Genomic DNA, 19,591 nt, shown 5'->3' with positions numbered 1-19,591 from the left:
CAAGGAAATTTATGTGACCATTTGCCTGGATCACACTGCAACATATGAAAGAAAGGCGATCACTTACTCTTGTTCGAAGGCTTCGAACATTCACCACATCAGAAGTTGCAGGACAACGACATTTTACCTGCAACCTCTGTGAAATGCGGGGACATATGTTATTACTTCACCAACGTCCAGGGAACCAGCATGGAGCTGCAAAAAACGGCTGTGCCCTTGTCACAACAGCTGTGCACGATTCTGCTGGTTGCTCCTGGTAAGGACCATGAATGACCTGAACACCATGGTCCCAACATCAGTGTGGATGCATCCGGCATCCCTGTTCCACATCTTGCTGGCCAATCAACGTCACACCAATACTTGCTGCCCACTCACAATGAGGGAGGAGGCAAGTCGACTACAACTGGGTGAAGGCCTTGTTCAGGAATTACTATGGTTTACAGCAAAAAGTGGCAAGAATGCTACAAGGAGAGCAGGGTCAGTCTATGACTCCGAAATGTTACCACAACAGCGAAATCCTACACGAAGTAGTGCAGGAGCTATGAAGACATTAGGAGAAAATGTTTCATACCAGGATTCAAACACAAGTGATCAGCCCTTCCTTTCAAACAAAGTCAACATTTGTGTGGAGGCAAACGTTTTTTGCCAGATGGTGCAGATGCTTTATAAAACTTGAAAATGAAGTGAAATTGTTGTATCTTGGTGATGGTGAAGTGTTGTTTTGAAAATATATTTGTGATGCAAATGCAATAGACTGAACGATATGGAAGGAGTCAATGACCAACGAAATGTTTTGTGATTCTTGCAGGATGACGGTGTATGCCCAAGGGAATTTGATTACCAAAGTGACTGATTATTTACTTATACTTGTAATGATGTTTACTTGTAGTGATTGATTGTTTACTTATATTGATGTTTCGATTAATGGTTAATATAAACAAAAACAAAAAGATGAGGGAATTGTGGAAGTGTAACTCAGTGTAACTTATTAATTGGCACTGGTAACTTATTAATTAACCTGGTAACAAAGCAGATACATTTTACATGCAAACTCTGTGAAAGACGAGTTTGTAAATGAGTCAGGAATGCGCCCGAACATGATAATCTCTTGTCCACCTGGTCACAGCCCCTGGCTGAAGCACCCCCCTATTGTTTGGTGAATGGAACTCACAGCAGGAGGGGGGCTAGCTGGTGCCAGGGAGGCGACCAGTAACGTCAGCGGAGAAGGGATTACGATTTCAGCGGACAGAGGATTAACTGAAGTGTGCCGATATAAACAGAAGGGACTTTGAGCAAAAGGAGAACTTGCTGCGAGGAGCTCTGACCAACGGGAGTGTCGGAGGAACATTAGCCGAACGAGAAGGACCATGCGAAAAGAGTTAATCTCAGCCATTGAATTATGCGGTATTATTTGGTAAATGGAATGAAGTGAATAACCAGTTAATAAACCAGACCTTTTGTAAACCTGTGTCCGGTCATTGGAGTCCTGAGTCTCTCAGCTACAAATTCTTCTACAGGAGCGAGAGGCAGTTTTTATTGAATTCTGCGAATGGATAGACTCAGAATTAGAGCATGGGGTAATGAACATGGACCAAGTCCATGAAAAGCTGCAGGAGTTTGATCAGTCACCAGAGAAGAGCCTTTCTTTTTCAAAGCATTGGCTAAAGATAAAACTTCTAGAGAAATACGAAGACACCTTGTATTTCACAACACAGGAAAGAAGGGCAGATGTACTCTGTCTCAAAGATGGCACCGACAATATTCTGCGAGGGCATCATGCTAATCTTGACCATGGAGATGAGAAGACTCAGATCATAAAGACGGCACTCAAGTTCATATCCAATGATATTGCCTTGATTGATTTAGGTCCAAAGTCATACCCCACCACACACAGTATGACTGACATCGATAGTCAGCTGACACTTGTTCCTGCAAGCCTTCAGATGTTCTTGAGACCGATTGTCAAGACAGACGAAAGAGTTGCCGTTTGGGGGCAGAATTTTATTAAGGCCTGTCGACCTCGGTCTGGAGTATTGCCACACCAAATGGGGCTTGCCATACAACTTGATCATAGATTTGGGTCAAAATGGATGCTCAACAAGTTCCACCGGCTGGGATACACTGAGTCTTACACAGAGACACAAAACTACAAATACTGCTTCCTTAATAGTAGGAGTGGAGATGATGTTCCAGATACTTCTGGCACTCTTGACACCATTGTGGAGGAAACCGATGAACAGATCAATGATGAGGTTGCGGTTGATGCTGCGCTTGAGGATCAATCAGTGATGACAGCCAAAGTGCCAGCCAGTGAAAGTGAATTGTCAAGTAATGATCAGGTGGTCTTTATGGAGGTTGGGGAAACAAACAATGCAGTCACTCAGTTTGTTGGAGACAATATAGATTTAAACATTGTCTCTATTCACGGAAACACTCCCTTTCACTCAATGGGTTGGATCGAAGTCACCTCTCCGGCACCACCTTTGCCAGATCCACAGACAACAGCAGCTTTCCCCCGGGTGAAGTTGAAGGCACTCGACAAAGCTAAGATCCTGAGAGGAACTGAAGTAAAGATTATTCCATTTACGAACAGGAAACAGATAGGAACGAACGCGATCATGTTTCTCCCCCTCGCTGAGCTTTCTTCCTCCCTGGCTCATGATCAGCCACTCCTCACTCCAGATGACACACTCTGGGCAGCGGGGTGGGTGATCAAAGCCAACGATCCTGAGTTCCCACACTCCAACTGGAATGGCTGGATGAAGAGAATCCATGCTAATGATGCAAAGCAGAGCACACAGATCGAGTTCCTCCCAGTTATTGAAGGAGACCCTAATGACCTCAACACCATCTTCACCACTCTGAAAGAGTGCATACGGCGTGCTGGGGTCGCTATAGTGACCTTTGATCTTCCGATTTGGCTGAAGGCTGTGAATATAATAAAGCAGGCAAATCTACCCGTCATTCCAAGGTTGGGTGGTTTTCACCTGCTGAAGTCTTATCTTGGATCAATGGGTAACATGGAAGATTCTGGACTACTAGATGTGATCCAGTTGATCTATCCTGGAAGTACGACAGCCAACCACATCATGGATGGAGGATGTTTTGACAAGGCAATCCGTGTTCACCTCCTCATCGATGCAGCCATCTATCAACACATCATGAAACTTGCCTTCTCTGAGGAGGAGCGTGGTGACATGAAGACCTTCATGGAGAAGGTGGCTGATGGGAAGATGGGAGCCAGACACTCAGACCCAGTAGTGCCAGTGTTTGAGCAAAGGTTTGAAGAAACCTTCAAATGACTCGCAAAAGGAGGAAGAACACCTGCACTCTGGGTGGAATACCACCACATGGTAGATGTGATCAAGGTCTTTATCAGAACCGAGCGACTTGCAGACCACAATGGGCATCTGTCCTGCATTGTTACCAAGATGCTTCACATCTTTGCCGCTGCAGGCCATCATCAGTATGCCAAGGGCGCACGGCTGTACTGTCAACTCATGAAGGAACTAGAAACTTTGCCTGCTTACAAAGACACCTTAGAACGTCTCACTGCCCACGGGAACCACGTTGTCCATTACTCAAGTCATGAGTGGTCCGGCACATGGTGTGACATTTGCATTGAGCAGACATTAATGAATGTCTCGACTAATGAATGTCTAACAACTCGACATGTACATGTTTCCATCAACTTCAGGTTGTTCATGAATATAAGGAAATGATGTTTCTTATTTTTTTCTAATAAGGTCATATTTAGTTTTTCAATGATGAGAGTTATTATGACAAAGCTGGGGGAAAATACATGTAACCTATATATATATATATTGTCGTGTCACCCAGCGATTAAGACCACTGGATGACCGATCGTTTTTACTCCCGAGGCGAACTCCAAATTATTGGTGGAAATTTTTATGGTGCGAGCAGGAATGAAGGCAGCAAGCTGCTTACCTGAACAGAAGCCACACGGGTTTATTACCGAACCCACGGACAAATAAACACAACACAACAAATAAAAAATGCCACAATAATGATTTAATAAAAAGAAATGCAGGATTAAAGTGGTGAAATTACGATGTCTCTCCGAAAAGACCGACTGGACAACCCTCCCATCTACTTTCTGAATAATTCTCTCCAAGAAGTTCTGTCACTCAAGCTTTTTGGTCTCACTATCTGCCATGATCTTTCCTGGGAAAACCACATTTCCAAGCTGGCCTCCAAAGCCAGTCGCCGACTGGGCATCCTCTGTCGTGCGAAGTCCTTCCTTGGCACACCTGAGCTCCTCACCACATACAAGCCTTTCATCCGCAGCTCTATGGAATACTGCTCTCCCCTCTGGTCTGGTGCTCCTGCCTCACACCTAGCTCGTCTTCACGCTGTTGAAACCAAAGCGTTCAGAATCATTGGAATCTCCCACGATGACGCTATCTCCGAGGGCCTTTCACTTACTCACAGCAGGCAGGTTGATGGTCTTTCCGTCTTCTACCGACTCCTCTCTGGCCTTTCCCCCCCCCGCCCCCCCAGCTCTCTCTGGGCTCTGTCCCCCAAATATTCCTAGAGGTCGCACAAGATCTGCCTGCAAGTGCCAAGTCACAAGGTGGACTGAGCAGAGGAAGAATGAGAAACAGTTTTTCTGGCCACAAATGCTGGGTGCTCACCCTCAGTCACCTGTCTGATGTCAACCGGCGGATGGAGGAGGACGTCAGTAAACATGTTCCAGTCCACAGAGACCTTGCCAAGACACAGATAAAGCGAGATGCAGAGGCAGTTGAACTTGTCCTAAAATGGTTTGAGGAGATCAAGCCATTCGACAACGATAGAGACAAGGAGTTGCTCGTGTCTTTCTCAACAGGATTCACAAGCACTGGAGATGACGCAGTCAATGCTGAGAGAGCAGCTGAAGTTGGGATGGAGATGCAGATCAAGCTGGATCGACAGTCAGTGACGTCGACCATGGATGTCAAGTGAAAGATAAAAGCCCTGTCATCACTAAGAAAATTTCCCTTGGTCAACGAGAAAAAGATTCACCTTGACTCACTAAAGTTGTTCAACCGACTGATCATTTTCGCCCAGCGGGATATGACAGTTGAGACAAGCTTACAGTATGAGCTGACTCCCTTCCCATTGTCCCTGTTCAGCAACAAAGATCAGAAGATGAACAAGGCAAACAAGGCAGACTTTTCAAATACAAGCCTGAAGGCGTTAACTGATCCACTTGACTTGACTAACCAACCCTGCTGCACCCTCGTAATTGATGGCGGATGGCTTGTCTACATGGTGAAGTGGGAACAACGTCAGACCTGGCAGGAGATCGCCAACAGTTACCTGAGCTACGTGCAGTATCTGGGCCGCTGCTCCCAGAAGATCATTGTGGTCTTTGATGGCTACAGCAGATCACCAAAAGATCACGACCACATCCGGCGTACCAAGAATTCCTGCTGTAATCTCCAGATTCGACCGGATATGTCCAACTGGACCCCAAGAGCAAAGTTTCTGGACAACACTCATAACAAGAGTGAGCTCATCCACCTTCTCTCTTCAACCTTCCGAAAACATCACATCACTGTGGAGCAGTGTGACAATGATGCTGACACTTCAATTGTGAGAGAGGCATTGGCTGCTGCTTCAGATGGCTCTGTTGAGGTCAGTACCATTTGTGTCTTCAGTTAGTATAACTATTGGATGGAGCCCGGGGGGAGATGGGGTAATTTAAAAATAAGAGAATTCACACTGTTGAAAAGTTAAATCTGTTCTTGAACGGTTCATTATGCTTTGTACATGTTGTTATATTTTCAGGTGCGGGCAGAAGATGCAGACGTGCTGGTAATGCTGGTGCACCATAGCTCAGACAGCCACCATCCACTCTTCTTAACCACATCAAACGGCTCTTATGACGTCCGAAAGATCAAAGAATCTCTCTCCGAAACACAGAAGAGCTACCTGCTCTTCTGTCACGCCTTCACGGGGTGTGATACGGTTTCTGCAATCGCTGGTCATAGGAAAACAACTCTATTTGCCAGGTAATAATGATAATACTACTATTACGTCGGCAAATAATACTAATACTACTAATAATAATAATTATAATCATTGTCATCATAGTATAAATGTTAAAAATAATAATAATTTTATTTCTGTTTTACATTATACTTTCCTTGACATAGACCTGGTGCTTTTTTTTAGGTTTTGCGAAGGGGACGCGGCTGAGTACATCGACATCTTCCTTGACACAGAAGCCACCAAGGAAACAGTGATTCAGGCTGGTACTGCGATTTTCAAGTACATTTACCATGGACGAGGTACTACATTGGGTGAAATTCGGTTCAACATGTTCTCAAGGAAGGCAGCGGCAGGAGTGATCAAACCAGAGACTCTACCTCCAACAGAGGGTGCAGCTGCACAACATTCACTCCGTGCCTACCTGCAGACCCGGGACTGGATCCTTCTACAGAGCATGTCTCTGAACCCCAGTGACTATGGATGGACAATAGGTGTGCATGGGTATGAGCCAGTTCCAACACTGGACCCCACGGCTCCTGAGGAGCTATTGCAGTTCACGAGCTGTAATTGTCATGGAGATTGCAGCAACCGGCGATGCAGCTGCAAGAAGAATGGGGTCACGTGCATCTCGGCCTGTGGAGTCTGTAATGGCATTACATGCAGAAACTGCAGTCATGATGTTGTTGAGTCTGAAGAAGACATAGACAATGACTGTTGAAACTTCTGACATTGTGAATGAGAAATAACTCTTGAGTATTATATATTGTTGCGGATATGGGATTTGGCCTCCATATCCGCTTGTAAATATTCCCCTATTTCCCCAATACTCCCCAACTATCCCCAATCCCCCATTCCCTAGTCCCATTGTCTGTAAACAACACTCTGTAGAACCGACCTTCCCCTTTTTCCCCCATTAAATGTCGTGCCCAGGTTCACCGCATCTCACGTAGACAACTATAGGACATCTTGCTAGTTATTCTTAGTCTATGTCAGTTAAGGACTCGTTTCCATTAATTCTGACTCTTCGTTGCACCAGAATGTGATTGTATGGCACCAGTAGTGAGTTTAGGACCTCCCCATACCTCCTCCCATCTTCCTCATGAAACTACAACAACAACTACAACAACAGCACGCGGGGAGTGTGCGTCCTCACTCCGGCTTGGTTAGCCGCCATTGCCCATGTGCTCCGACGGGGTTACCACGAAGGGGCTGACTGTCAGCTCCTCGTCAAGGGCGGAGCCCGGTAACCCCCCCACACCCAATAAGAAGCGGCGGGCCGATTCCATCTGGGGCGGAGCTAACGAGCCGAGGGCGTGTCACTCCCCGCTGGATATACGCAGCCACTTACCGGAGATGACGTCAGAGATGCGCCCCCAGCTTGGAAAGAGAAGTCGCCACCTCCGAGCGCTGAGAGACCTTCCTGCATCTTTTGGACCGCGCTATCCTGTCCCTGAGCCAAGGTGCACCTTGTGCTGTCCATCGACTACCTGCCCTTCCTTGCCATCAATCCCTGTGTGAGTCAGTTTTGTCCCGTTTATCTGTGGTCTGTCGGGAATTAAGATAAGTGTGTCTAAGTGCCTACCTTCCTATGCTGTCCCTCTTGTCCTTGTAATCTAAACGTTCCGCATATCCCATATTATAACCTCCTCCGGAGGTCTTGAGAACTGTACCCCTGGTGTCGTGTCATCTAACCCAGCCGTTGTGTCCTTTCCTTCATTGATCTAGCGTAGCGCGACTCGGCCAACGTTCGAGTATAATCGGGTAAACTGTGCAGACGCGGTCATACCAAACCGCTCGGTAAACTAACATCCAAAACCGCGTCTGTAACAATATGTATGTGAAATAAAAGCTACTTTGTGTGTAAATGTAAAAGTGAAAATATAAATGTTAACAATCAACTCAGAATCATGAAAAACCCTTATTTGACCCCTCATAAGTTACTTAAGGGCCGATTAAAATTAAAAAAAATTCTCGAAAATAATTTTTCGGTACCCGAATTCAACAGCTTTTTTTCTGGGTTTCCCACGGAAGTTGAACTTCAACATTTTAACACATGTTATTACACACCTTTACAAACATATTGGTGAAGAAATTTTTTGGTAACAATTTAGTTAACAGATTTGTGAAATATCTCATAAAATGCCCTTACTAATATATATATATATATATATATATATATGTATATATATATATATATATATATATATATATATATATATATATATATATATATATATATTGTTGTGGATATGAGAATGTTTTTTTTTTTTATTGTTGTGGTAAAATGTTGTTGTAAAAGGTTGTTGTAAAATATCACCCCTCCTCCCTCCGTTTGTGGTTGTATAAAGGTCAAAGGGCGTTCCTGTAGTTAGTCCATAAAACATACATGCAGGACACGATATATCTTTTTTGACAGTTATATCCTTATTATGTGTATTAGTGTAAGGCTGTGTCTTCCATTAATTGAAATACTCCATTGCACCAGTGAAAGAGAATAGATCCCCTTTCCTTCCCATCCCCAAAATCTCCCTTTCCTTCCCATCCCCAAAACCTCCATTTCCATATTACATCCCCTCTCGTCAGTGCTGAGCCCTCGATTCCCAATCACCTCCCCTCCAATAACCGCCATTGACCATGTGCTTTGAGTCGGAGAAGAAAGGCGTGTCTCCACCTCGTCAGAGGGGAGGAGGGGCGTGCCCGCCCGTCGTCATCCAGGGCGGAGCCCGAGGGTCACGCGACCAACCAGGGCCGAGGTGAGCACCCCAATGGGCGTGTCCAAAACGCCGGCGGCGTAATCGCTGGAGGCGCTATAAAAGGCGCAAACGGAAGTGAGTAGTGAGTTGGTCTGAGTCGGTTGCCAGAGGAGGGTCAGTGGTTGCGTTGGTTGCGGTGGTAAGGAGTCGGTGGTCAGTTGGTTGCGGTGAGGAGTCGGTGGTGAGGAGTGAGTGAACCAAGAAAGAGTTGAGGGTTTGGACCAGACGAGTGGGACAAGGCCTGGCAAAGCACGCGACGTACACAGCAGCCAAAACAGCAGCGTGGGGCCTGGCCTGAACGGCGGCTGCTAAACGCGCCGGTTGTGCTGCGGGACCCCCTTTGGACCTCCCTCTCCCTCCAGCCATCCACCTCCTGCTTTTCCACCCTTCTTGTGGACATGAGTTTGTTCTGTTTGTTCTGTCCTGGGAATAAGTTAAGTCTGTAGATAAGCTAGTATTTGCACTGTGTCACCTGCGTCTTATGTGTTGTAAATAAAACTTGATTGCTCCTTTTTGCTTGTGTGTGTAAATAATAAACCCCATTACTCGTCTGTACGTCTTCTCGTTTTATTCCTTTTTCCTCTTGCATTGCGTCGTTTTTGTCTTTTCCCTCATTGAACAGCTGTGGTGCGATACGGCCAAGGTTCTGGGTGAATCGGGTGAGTCAGGGATCCTGTAACGGTCGCGGCAATACCAAACCGCTCGGTAACTAACATCTTAATCCGCGATCTGTAACAATTGGTGTCTGGGAGTGGGATTCGAGGCCCGAACCAAATTTTTTAAACGAATAGAGGAAAAAAAAAATTTGGTCCAAATTACGAGCTGCCGAAATTTGTTTTGTTTAAAGCAAAACCCGAATTTTCAAATCGCGCCATGGCTGGTCAAGGCGACGGGATGCCGGTGGGAGAGCTAGAAGAGGGGTTAGGAGTAACCCAGGATCAAATGGAGGGGAGCAATGAGGAGGCGGTTGAGGGAGTATCAGACGCACAAAATGGCGCGCTCGCGCAAGTGGTTGAAGAGTCCCAAAATAGCGGCGCCGCGGAGGGCAAGCCCGCGGTGGCGGCTGGGGACGCTGGGCAAACCGGGTTTGACCTCAGATTATTCTTGACCCAGCTGAATGCAAAAATGGATAGGATGGAGGGGGCAATGAGGGACGAAGCGAGGGGTACCAATGCCCAAATTGGGAAGTTAGACAAGAAATTTGGGAAGTTAGACAATAATTTTGAGGGGTTAGACAACGGGATAAAAGAGGTAAAGAATGGGTTAATGGGGTTAGAAAATAGGATGGAGGACAAATTGCGGGAAATAGGGGAACAATCTGCCAGGGAAATCAAACAAATGGGAGAGCAGATAGAGGAGGTGAAAATCGGGGTAGAAACCAAACTGGATGCTCAGAGGGATGAATTGGGACAGATGAGGGTGGCATCTACAAAAGAGATGGAGGAAATACGACGAGGGGTAAGTGAGGAGGTTTCGGGGCTACGCGATGAGGTAAAGCGAGGTGAGAAGCGTATGGAGAAAGAAGTGAGGAATAATACGGCTAGGTTACAGGGGGGAATAGAAGATCTGACGAAGGAGGTGGAACAGCTGACAGAGGGACAAACGAAGTTAGTGGAGCAGGTTCAAAGGAACACTGCAGTACTCGGAGGGTTAAAGGCGACACAAAAAGAAATTAAAAATGACTTGATAGCGACACAGAGGCAATGTCAGATGGTACGTGAGGAACTGACAATGAGGGTGGACGAGGTGACAGAGATAATGGAGACAAAGGACCGGCAGGTGAGGATGCACATAGAGACGGTCACGGTAGCCTTAGAGGACGAACTTGAAGAGACGCACCGAGAAATAAAAGAGGTTAAACAAAAATTAGAGGAAGTGGAAGAAGAGGTGAGTGAAATTAAGAAGAGACGGACAGAAACTAAAAGAGAAATCCAGGAGGAGGTGATGGAATATGTGCAAGGTCGGTGCTCAACTCATAATGTGATGCTCACTGACCAAATAAAGAGTTTGCAGGTGGCAAAGGAGGTGCGGAGACGATGTACGGAGGTGAGTGGCAATGTATATGATGTGAGGAAAGCTTCAGTCGGCTTGGGGATTGGTTTGGATCCGGGTGTTCGTGAGAGGCCGTTGGTGAAGTGTGCGACAGGTCAGGTGTGCGAAAAAAGAGGTGTGCGAGAATGTCCGACCATGGGGTGTGTGAGGAAAAAGTGCACGCCGAGGAGTGAGTGTGCCGTCAAGAGTGAGTTGGTCGAAGCGCGTGTGCGAGGGGGCACAGGGAAGCGCGGTGTGGTGAGTGTTACGGAGGAAGTAACGAAAAAGTGTGCGCAAGAGGATGCGCGAGAAAGGTGTGTAATGGACAGGTGCATGAGGAAAGAGTGCGCTGTCGAGAGTAAGGGTGAGTGCGCGACCGAGAGTGGAGGTGAGAGTAGTGAGAGTGACACGGAGCGTGAGTTGGTTGTGGCAGGTGAGCGAGGATGTACACCTGGAATGGAAGGATGCACACCTGGAATGGTAGAGCGTGAGTGGGAATGCACGCTGGAATTGGTAGTGAGGCACGTGGTTGGGTGTGCGGGTGAGAGCACACCTGTGATTGTCACAAAGGAGGTGACCGAGAAAGGGGCGCGAAGAGGTGTGTTGGTGAGGTGTGCGAGCGACGAATGTGTGCCAAGGTGTTCGGTGGTCAGGTGTGTGACCAAGTCGGTGAGCGGAATGAGTGTACCGAGGTGTGTAAGGAAAGGTACGAGGAGCATGGAAACGGCTGCATGTATGAGCAAGAAAGGGGTAGCGTATGCATGTAAGCGTCCAGGTGAAGCATCGACGGTAACCGGTTTAGCGGTTAGAGCGACTTATAGCCGAATCGGGCCCTCGGTGCGTGCCGGGCTTCGCGTGCCGCGAGAACCAGCGGGGATCCGAGCCACGGCGGGTTCGAAAGGACCGCCGTGCGCGATCCACGCTGGGCCTCGCGTGGAACGGCCGCGTCCGGGCTCCACTAGGCGGAGCGGGCAGCCCGATAGGACGGGTCGTCATGGCGACCACTTTCTATTGAGACGTGCCGGCAGGCCGAGATCGGGACATTGGATGGCTCCACGCCGAGGTGGTGCGTGGGATCTCGGCCAGGGTAAACCCCCGCCCCTGCCCCGAATGCGGAACGCATCCAGACGCCGGCACAACAGAAGCCGCGTTCATTGCTCGGCTGTACGAAGCCGGGCTGTAGACGTGAATTGGCGCACCGAGAGGATGTAATAAGTAGACGGATGATGATGGTAGTGATTTGATACGAAATTTATAATAGTGGGTAGAATTGGCAGTAAATGGAAAATTTTTGAATTGGTTGGAATCTGGACGAACAAAATTGATAGTGAGAGACCCCCGATGTGGTGGGATGGCAAATCCACCATCCCTCACAGACGTGGGGCAAATGCGCATAGCTTATGGGGTGTATGGCAGTGGAAACTAGCCCGGGTGGGTTAGGTTATATTGTTAGGGATCTAGCGAAGATGACATTAGGTGACGTTAAGGTTAGTTAGTGACTGATACCTGTAGTGGGGACGCAGGTAGTTTAGTGTGGATGATAATGACGTGGGAGCGCAATAGTTTAAAGGGACGACTGGGAAGCGCAAGTTTCAGAGGGGAGTAGTTAGATGAGATGATGCCGTATGTGTGAGAATGGAACAGGTGTGATTGCACAGGTGTGCAACTGAACAGGTGTATGGAGCAGTGTATGAGGGAGTAGTGGTGATTGCGTGTTGTGTTGACCAAATGGTCCAGGAAGAGGAGGAGGGTGCAGGTGGCACCAGGTAGGATTGCACAGGTGTGCAACGACAGGTGAATGAAGGACAGGTGTATGGAATAAATGGTATGGAGTATAGGAATGGATGGTCGTGGAGTGAGTATGGTGGAAATTGTGGAGTGGAGTGGATGGTGCGAAAGTGTGAATGGGGGAAGAGTGGACCCCCATCACGGATACCCGGGGCGGGTAGTGTAAGTGTTAGGTAGAGGGTACAGGTAAATTGTGGTTGGATATTGGCATCTGTGGTGCGGGTGAAAGAATGGTCTTTGGATGGGTGCATTAGTGTTGTGGAAATGGCTGGGCGTGTAGCCTGTTAGTGTGTGTAGTTGGTTTGGGCACTCCACCACTGTGAGGATGTCGGCCAGGTGAGGCCGCAGGTGGGCTCTGCGAGCCGGTAGTAGTTGTTGTGGATGGGGCCCGAGGATCCGGAGGACGGACCCGGGTAGCCCAGTGCCAGCGGGCACCAGGGGGTGACAGAGCCAGGAGAGGGCCTGCCCCAGTTAGTTAGGTTAGGGTGAGGAGCTAGGTAAGCTCGGGTGGCAACTACAGTGGTGGAGGTGTGCAGGTGGGTAGACCTGCTGGGAGAGCGACACGTCACAGCCCAGAAATTGTGCGAGGCACCGGGAGATGAATCGGGGGAGTGAGACCCCAAATTGAGAAGCACCACAGTTTGGTCAATGGGAATTGGTTTTTAGAACCCATAGTGTAAGTTGGCCAATGGATTGGCAGGGGAAGACCCCGGGTAGTGTAAAGTGTGTTAAAATCATTTAGAGGATAGTTAGGATGAAGGATCTCCTCGCACCATCTGCATCCACTCACCTGAGGTGACAGGTACTCCGCACCATGCCATGTTTAATTATTTTTTTTACTGTGCAAATGTTTGGATTGTGAGACGCATCATGACGTGGGTGTGACATTGTGCTTTGATGTTCCATCTCTGCCTCCTTATGAGGATTGATGATGAATTTGGTGATGGCAAATTTTGAAGTAGAGGGATTGTGGAGACGAATTTGGTATCGGGGAAATATGGGGAAGACGTGACAGTAGTGACGAATTTGTAAATGTGTAGATTTTTGTACATATGGGGTAAGGGCAAGGGTAGGGTAGGTGACAGGGGGGTAACGTACGGTAGGGACGAGCTTTCTCACTTCGCCCTCCGTACGCATTTCGCCTTGCATTGCCTTATTGATGTGTACCCTTGTGACCTTACCCCTCGCTCAATTGTCTTTCCCCTTTTGTCTCCCACATGACCTGTGCGCCACTGGGTGCCGAGGGGAGCGTGCGTGGGTCGGCCATTGTGCGCCCGAAATTCCCAGAACCAGCTGTCTGCATCGATGCACCACATTATGGACCACATGTCTGTAGCCGAGCACCACTTATGGACCCCATGGGTTGGGGCATGGCCCCTCTGCTGGAACCAGCCATGAGGGCCCGAAATCTTGCTGGCGGACCTTGGCCACAGGGCACCGATGCCCCACAGGTGATCCACACATAGTCGGCCCTGTGGGCCATAAATAAAGAAAATAAAAAGGACACATTGGGCACACTTTATTGCAAATAGGCCGCCAGTAAGCAAAGCAAAAGAATGACAACATCTGGAAGACAAATAATAATAACCAGCAGAGGGAGCCGAAGAGCAAGAGATCACCTGCAGGGTTAGGGGTTGTTTGGTTATTTTTATTCATGAACAGTGATGACTGTGCACCGATTGGTGCTTGAGGGTGCTTTGGTTCGTTCTTGGGTGCTTTAATGGTGCATTGATGCAGAGCAGACTGTCTCCCCCCCAGAAAGAACAATCACAGGTCCTGGGTTAGTTTTGTAAATAAAAATAGCGTCATTGTAAATAATGCTTCCCACCGTCAGTGTATAGTTTGAAGACCATTCCGCAATTCGGTTAACTGTGGGCGTAAGTCTGTTAGGCAGGGTGCAATGGAGCAGCGGGACACATTTATTTATGTTTTAAAACTGTCGCACTCAGGGTCAGGTTAAAAGTAGAGGGAACTACACCTACGTGCCACACTAAGGTAAAAGTTATAGGCCCGGGACGTGCCTAAGGGGAGGAGGGTGCAGTGTTGTGGATATGAGAATGTTTTTTTTTATTTTATTGTTGTGGTAAAATGTTGTTGTAAAAGGTTGTTGTAAAATATCACCCCTCCTCCCTCCGTTTGTGGTTGTATAAAGGTCAAAGGGCGTTCCCGTAGTTAGTCCATAAAACATACATGCAGGACACGATATATCTTTTTTGACAGTTATATCCTTATTATGTGTATTAGTGTAAGGCTGTGTCTTCCATTAATTGAAATACTCCATTGCACCAGTGAAAGAGAATAGATCCCCTTTCCTTCCCATCCCCAAAATCTCCCTTTCCTTCCCATCCCCAAAACCTCCATTTCCATATTACATCCCCTCTCGTCAGTGCTGAGCCCTCGATTCCCAATCACCTCCCCTCCAATAACCGCCATTGACCATGTGCTTTGAGTCGGAGAAGAAAGGCGTGTCTCCACCTCGTCAGAGGGGAGGAGGGGCGTGCCCGCCCGTCGTCATCCAGGGCGGAGCCCGAGGGTCACGCGACCAACCAGGGCCGAGGTGAGCACCCCGATGGGCGTGTCCAAAACGCCGGCGGCGTAATCGCTGGAGGCGCTATAAAAGGCGCAAACGGAAGTGAGTAGTGAGTTGGTCTGAGTCGGTTGCCAGAGGAGGGTCAGTGGTTGCGTTGGTTGCGGTGGTAAGGAGTCGGTGGTCAGTTGGTTGCGGTGAGGAGTCGGTGGTGAGGAGTGAGTGAACCAAGAAAGAGTTGAGGGTTTGGACCAGACGAGTGGGACAAGGCCTGGCAAAGCACGCGACGTACACAGCAGCCAAAACAGCAGCGTGGGGCCTGGCCTGAACGGCGGCTGCTAAACGCGCCGGTTGTGCTGCGGGACCCCCTTTGGACCTCCCTCTCCCTCCAGCCATCCACCTCCTGCTTTTCCACCCTTCTTGTGGACGTGAGTTTGTTCTGTTTGTTCTGTCCTGGGAATAAGTTAAGTCTGTAGATAAGCTAGTATTTGCACTGTGTCACCTGCGTCTTATGTGTTGTAAATAAAACTTGATTGCTCCTTTTTGCTTGTGTGTGTAAATAATAAACCCCATTACTCGTCTGTACGTCTTCTCGTTTTATTCCTTTTTCCTCTTGCATTGCGTCGTTTTTGTCTTTTCCCTCATTGAGCAGCTGTGGTGCGATACGGCCAAGGTTCTGGGTGAATCGGGTGAGTCAGGGATCCTGTAACGGTCGCGGCAATACCAAACCGCTCGGTAATTAACATCTTAATCCGCGATCTGTAACAATATATATATACACATATATATATATATATATATATATATGATCAAGGCACCTCCTAGCTTTAATGGTGAGCACCAGCCACAAATTATGTCTCACACGGTAAATACCACATAACCCGCAAGGAACCAACAGTCTGTCTGCCACACAGACCATCGTTCCCACCAGTGCAAACCAAAACCAGGGGGTGCGGTGCGATCGGCGGGGATAATAATCAACGAACATAACAGCGTGACGAGCGCTGTCCCGATCTCCTGTGGACCGGAGTCCTAGACCAAAGCGTCACCTCCGACCCAAAGGGTCTTCTGGAGGCTTCAGCCCGGCCACTCTGTCAACAGACAGAGATTTATTCATTGGTCCCCATTGACGAGGGTTAATAAGCCCGAAATCTGGATTGGCGGCTCTGCTTGATGTTTAGCCAATGGGGACCAATGAATAAATCTCTGTCTGTTGACAGAGTGGCCGGGCTGAAGCCTCCAGAAGACCCTTTGGGTCGGAGGTGACGCTTTGGTCTAGGACTTCGGTCCACAGGAGATCGGGACAGCGCTCGTCACGCTGTTATGTTCGTTGATTATATATATATATATATATATATATATATATATATATATATATATATATATATATATATATATATATATATATATATATATATATATATACGTATATATATATACATATACATATATATATATATATATATATATATATATATATATATATATATATATATATATATATATATATATATATATATATATATATATATATTGTTGTGGATATGAGGATTGTGTTTTTTTATTGTGTTTTTTTAATTGCTTTATTGTGGACCCTCCCTTCCTCCAGTTGTGTATAAAGGTCAAAGGGCGTCCCGTAGTTAGGTCATATACAATCACGATTAGCCAATCATAGATTTCCTCCTTGTTGGTAGTTATTTCCTTATTCTGTGTATTAGGCTAAGGATTTGTCTTCCATTAATTGACACTCCATTGCACCGAATTCAAATAGATAGATCCCCTTTCATTCCCATTCCCAAAGCCTCAATTGCCAACTGCATTCACCGCGACTCCATTAGCCACGAGGTAGGCTTGGAGAAGAAGGGGGAGGAGCTGCCGAATCCTGGGCGTGCCGCCCATCGTCATCCTGGGTGGAGCCAGAGGGCCCGTGCCGACCAATCAGGGCCGAGGTGAGCTCACCGATGGGCGTGTTCTAGCGGCCGGTGGCTTGATCGCCAGCGGGGTTATAAAAAGCGCAGGGGAAGCCTTTGACACAAGTGTGAAACGAGAAGTGCGCCAGAGACGGCAGAGGAGTCCAAGTCCAGAAGTGCGAAACGAGAAGTGCGCCAGAGACGACAGAGGAGTCCAAGTCCAGAAGTGCGAAACCAGAAGTGCACCAGAGACGGCAGAGGAGTCCAAGTCCAGAAGTGCGAAACCAGAAGTGCGCCAGAGACGGCAGAGGAGTTCAAGTCCAGAAGTGCAAAACCAGAAGTGCGCCAGAGACGGCAGAGGAGTCCAAGTCCAGAAGTGCGAAACCAGAAGTGCGCCAGAGACGGCAGAGGAGTCCAAGTCCAGAAGTGAGAAACCAGAAGTGCGCCAGAGACAGCAGAGGAGTTCAAGTCCAGAAGAGCGAAACCAGAAGTGCGCCAGAGACGGCAGAGGAGTCCAAGTCCAGAAGTGCGAAACCAGAAGTGCGCCAGAGACGGCAGAGGAGTCTAAGTCCAGAAGTGCGAAAGGAGTTGCGCCAGGGATGGCAGATGAGCTTAGAGTCCACCACCACCACCAGCAGCTTGGAGTTCACCACCACCAGCTTTGAGATCACGCAGTTTCGACCCGCTGCGACGCGGGGGCCAGTTTGCGGTGGCATCGGTGGCCGTCGAGGACCCGCCCGACGTCCCGTGCAGGATCAAGCTCCAGCTCCGGTTCCCGTTGGACCTTCCTCTCCTACCAGTCCTTCCATTCCTGCCTGCCATTTCCCCATTCGTGTGAGTTTGATTGTCGTCCGTTTTGTGTGTCTTGTCCTGGGTTAATTAAGACTGTAGGTAAGCTAGCATTGCACTGTGTCTCCTTGATTTCTTCTGTAAATTATTTTATTATCTTTCCTTCTTCCTTGGTTTCTTTGGTCCTGTACATAGTAATAAATTATATTCGTATTCCCTACTTCTGTCTTCCTCTTCTTCACATCCATGTCGCCTTTGTCTTTTCCAAATTGAATATCTGTGGCACGATTTGGCCCACGTTTAAGGACTCGGGTCTTAGTCATTGTTAACGGTTCGGGCCGCGGCGCCATCCGCTCGGCAAATTAACATCTTATCCGCGGTCAGTAACAATTGGTGTCTGGGAGTGAGATTCGGGTCCCGAACCAAATTTTTTATAACACAAAAAAAAAATTTGGGTCAAAATTTGGAGCAGCCGAAATTTTGTTATAACATCCCAAATTGAAAATCGTGCCATGGATAGTGAAGGCGGCGGGATGCCGGTGGGGGAACTAGAAGAGGGGTTAGGGGTAACCCAGGACCAGAGGGAGGAAATGGAGGAGAGCAATGGTGAGGTGGTTGAGGAGGTGTCATGTGCACAAAATGGCGCCCTCGCGCACGTGGTTACAGCGGCACCAAATTTCGCCGCACCGTAGCAGCGCCGCCGATGGATTGGGGCCTATTCATGCTACAAATGCGGGCCGTCATGGAAGAGAACAGGGGGCTGGGAGACCAAATTGGGGCAATGAGGGACGAAGCGAGGAGTACGAGTGAGCAATTGGGAGCAATGAGGGATGAAGCGAGGGGTACTAGTGAGCAATTGGGAGCAATGAGGGACGAAGCGAGGGGTACTAGTGAGCAATTAAGAGACGGGTTAAACAATATGGGAAATAACTTTGAGGGTTTAGACAATAAATTTGAGGGTTTAGACAATAAAATTGAGGATTTAGACAACGGGGTAAAAGAGGTAAAGAATGGGTTAACGGGGCTAGAAGATAAGATGGAAGGCAAATTGCCGGAGATAGGGGAGCAATCCGCCCGGGAAATCAAACGGATGGGGAACCAGATAGAGGAGGTGAAAGTCGGGTTAGAAGGTAAATTGGATGCTCAGAGGGATGAATTAGAACAAATGAGGGCGGCATCTACTAAAGAGATGGGAGAAATGGGAGAGGAGATCAGACGAGGTGTAAGCGAGGAGGTCTCGGGGGTACGCGAGGAGGTAAAGCGAGGTGAGAAGCGTATGGAGAAAGAGGTGAGAAATGGGACGGCAAAGTTACAAGGGGGCATAGAGGACCTGACGCAGGAGGTGGAACAGCTGACGGTGGGACAGACGGAGTTCGTGGAGCAGGTACAAAAGAACACTGCGGTACTAGGAGGGTTAAAGGCGACACAAAAAGAACTAAAAAATGACTTGATAGCGACGAAGAGGGAATGCCAGATGGTACGTGAGGGACTGACAACGAGGTTGGACGAGGTGACGGAGGCAATGGAGACGAAGGACCGGGAGGTGAGGACGCACATAGAAACGGTCAAGGTGGCCTTAGAGGACGAAATTGAGGAGACGCACCGGGAAATAAAAGAGGTGAAGCAAAAGTTAGAGGAAGTGGAAGAGGGGGTGAGTGAAATTAAGAAGAGACGGACGGAAACTAAGAGGGAGATAAGGGAGGAGGTGATGGAATATGTACAAGGTCGGTGCTCAAATCGTGATGGTGTGTTCGCTAACCAAATAAAGAGTTTGCAGGTGGCAAAGGAGGTGCGGA

The 19,591-nt window shown here is 48.0% G+C and overlaps 1 protein-coding gene across 1 annotated transcript; it reads left to right on the top strand.

Annotated features, from left to right (window-relative positions):
• Positions 1-5,006: 5,006 nt before the first annotated feature.
• LOC144893163 (uncharacterized) lies at positions 5,007-6,730 on the top strand. Its single transcript, XM_078782804.1, has 3 exons — positions 5,007-5,640; positions 5,794-6,017; positions 6,181-6,730. The coding sequence occupies exons 1-3, from the start codon at positions 5,077-5,079 to the stop codon at positions 6,713-6,715; spliced, it is 1,323 nt and encodes a 440-aa protein (XP_078638930.1). The 5' UTR covers positions 5,007-5,076; the 3' UTR covers positions 6,716-6,730.
• The last annotated feature ends 12,861 nt before the right edge of the window (positions 6,731-19,591 follow it).

This window comes from Myxine glutinosa, chromosome 8, assembly GCF_964187855.1.
Source record: "Myxine glutinosa chromosome 8, kmMyxGlut1.1, whole genome shotgun sequence".
In the NCBI taxonomy this organism is placed as follows: Eukaryota; Metazoa; Chordata; class Myxini; order Myxiniformes; family Myxinidae; genus Myxine; species Myxine glutinosa.
Note: the sequence above shows the minus strand (reverse complement) of the source record. Positions and strands in the feature narration are given on the sequence as shown.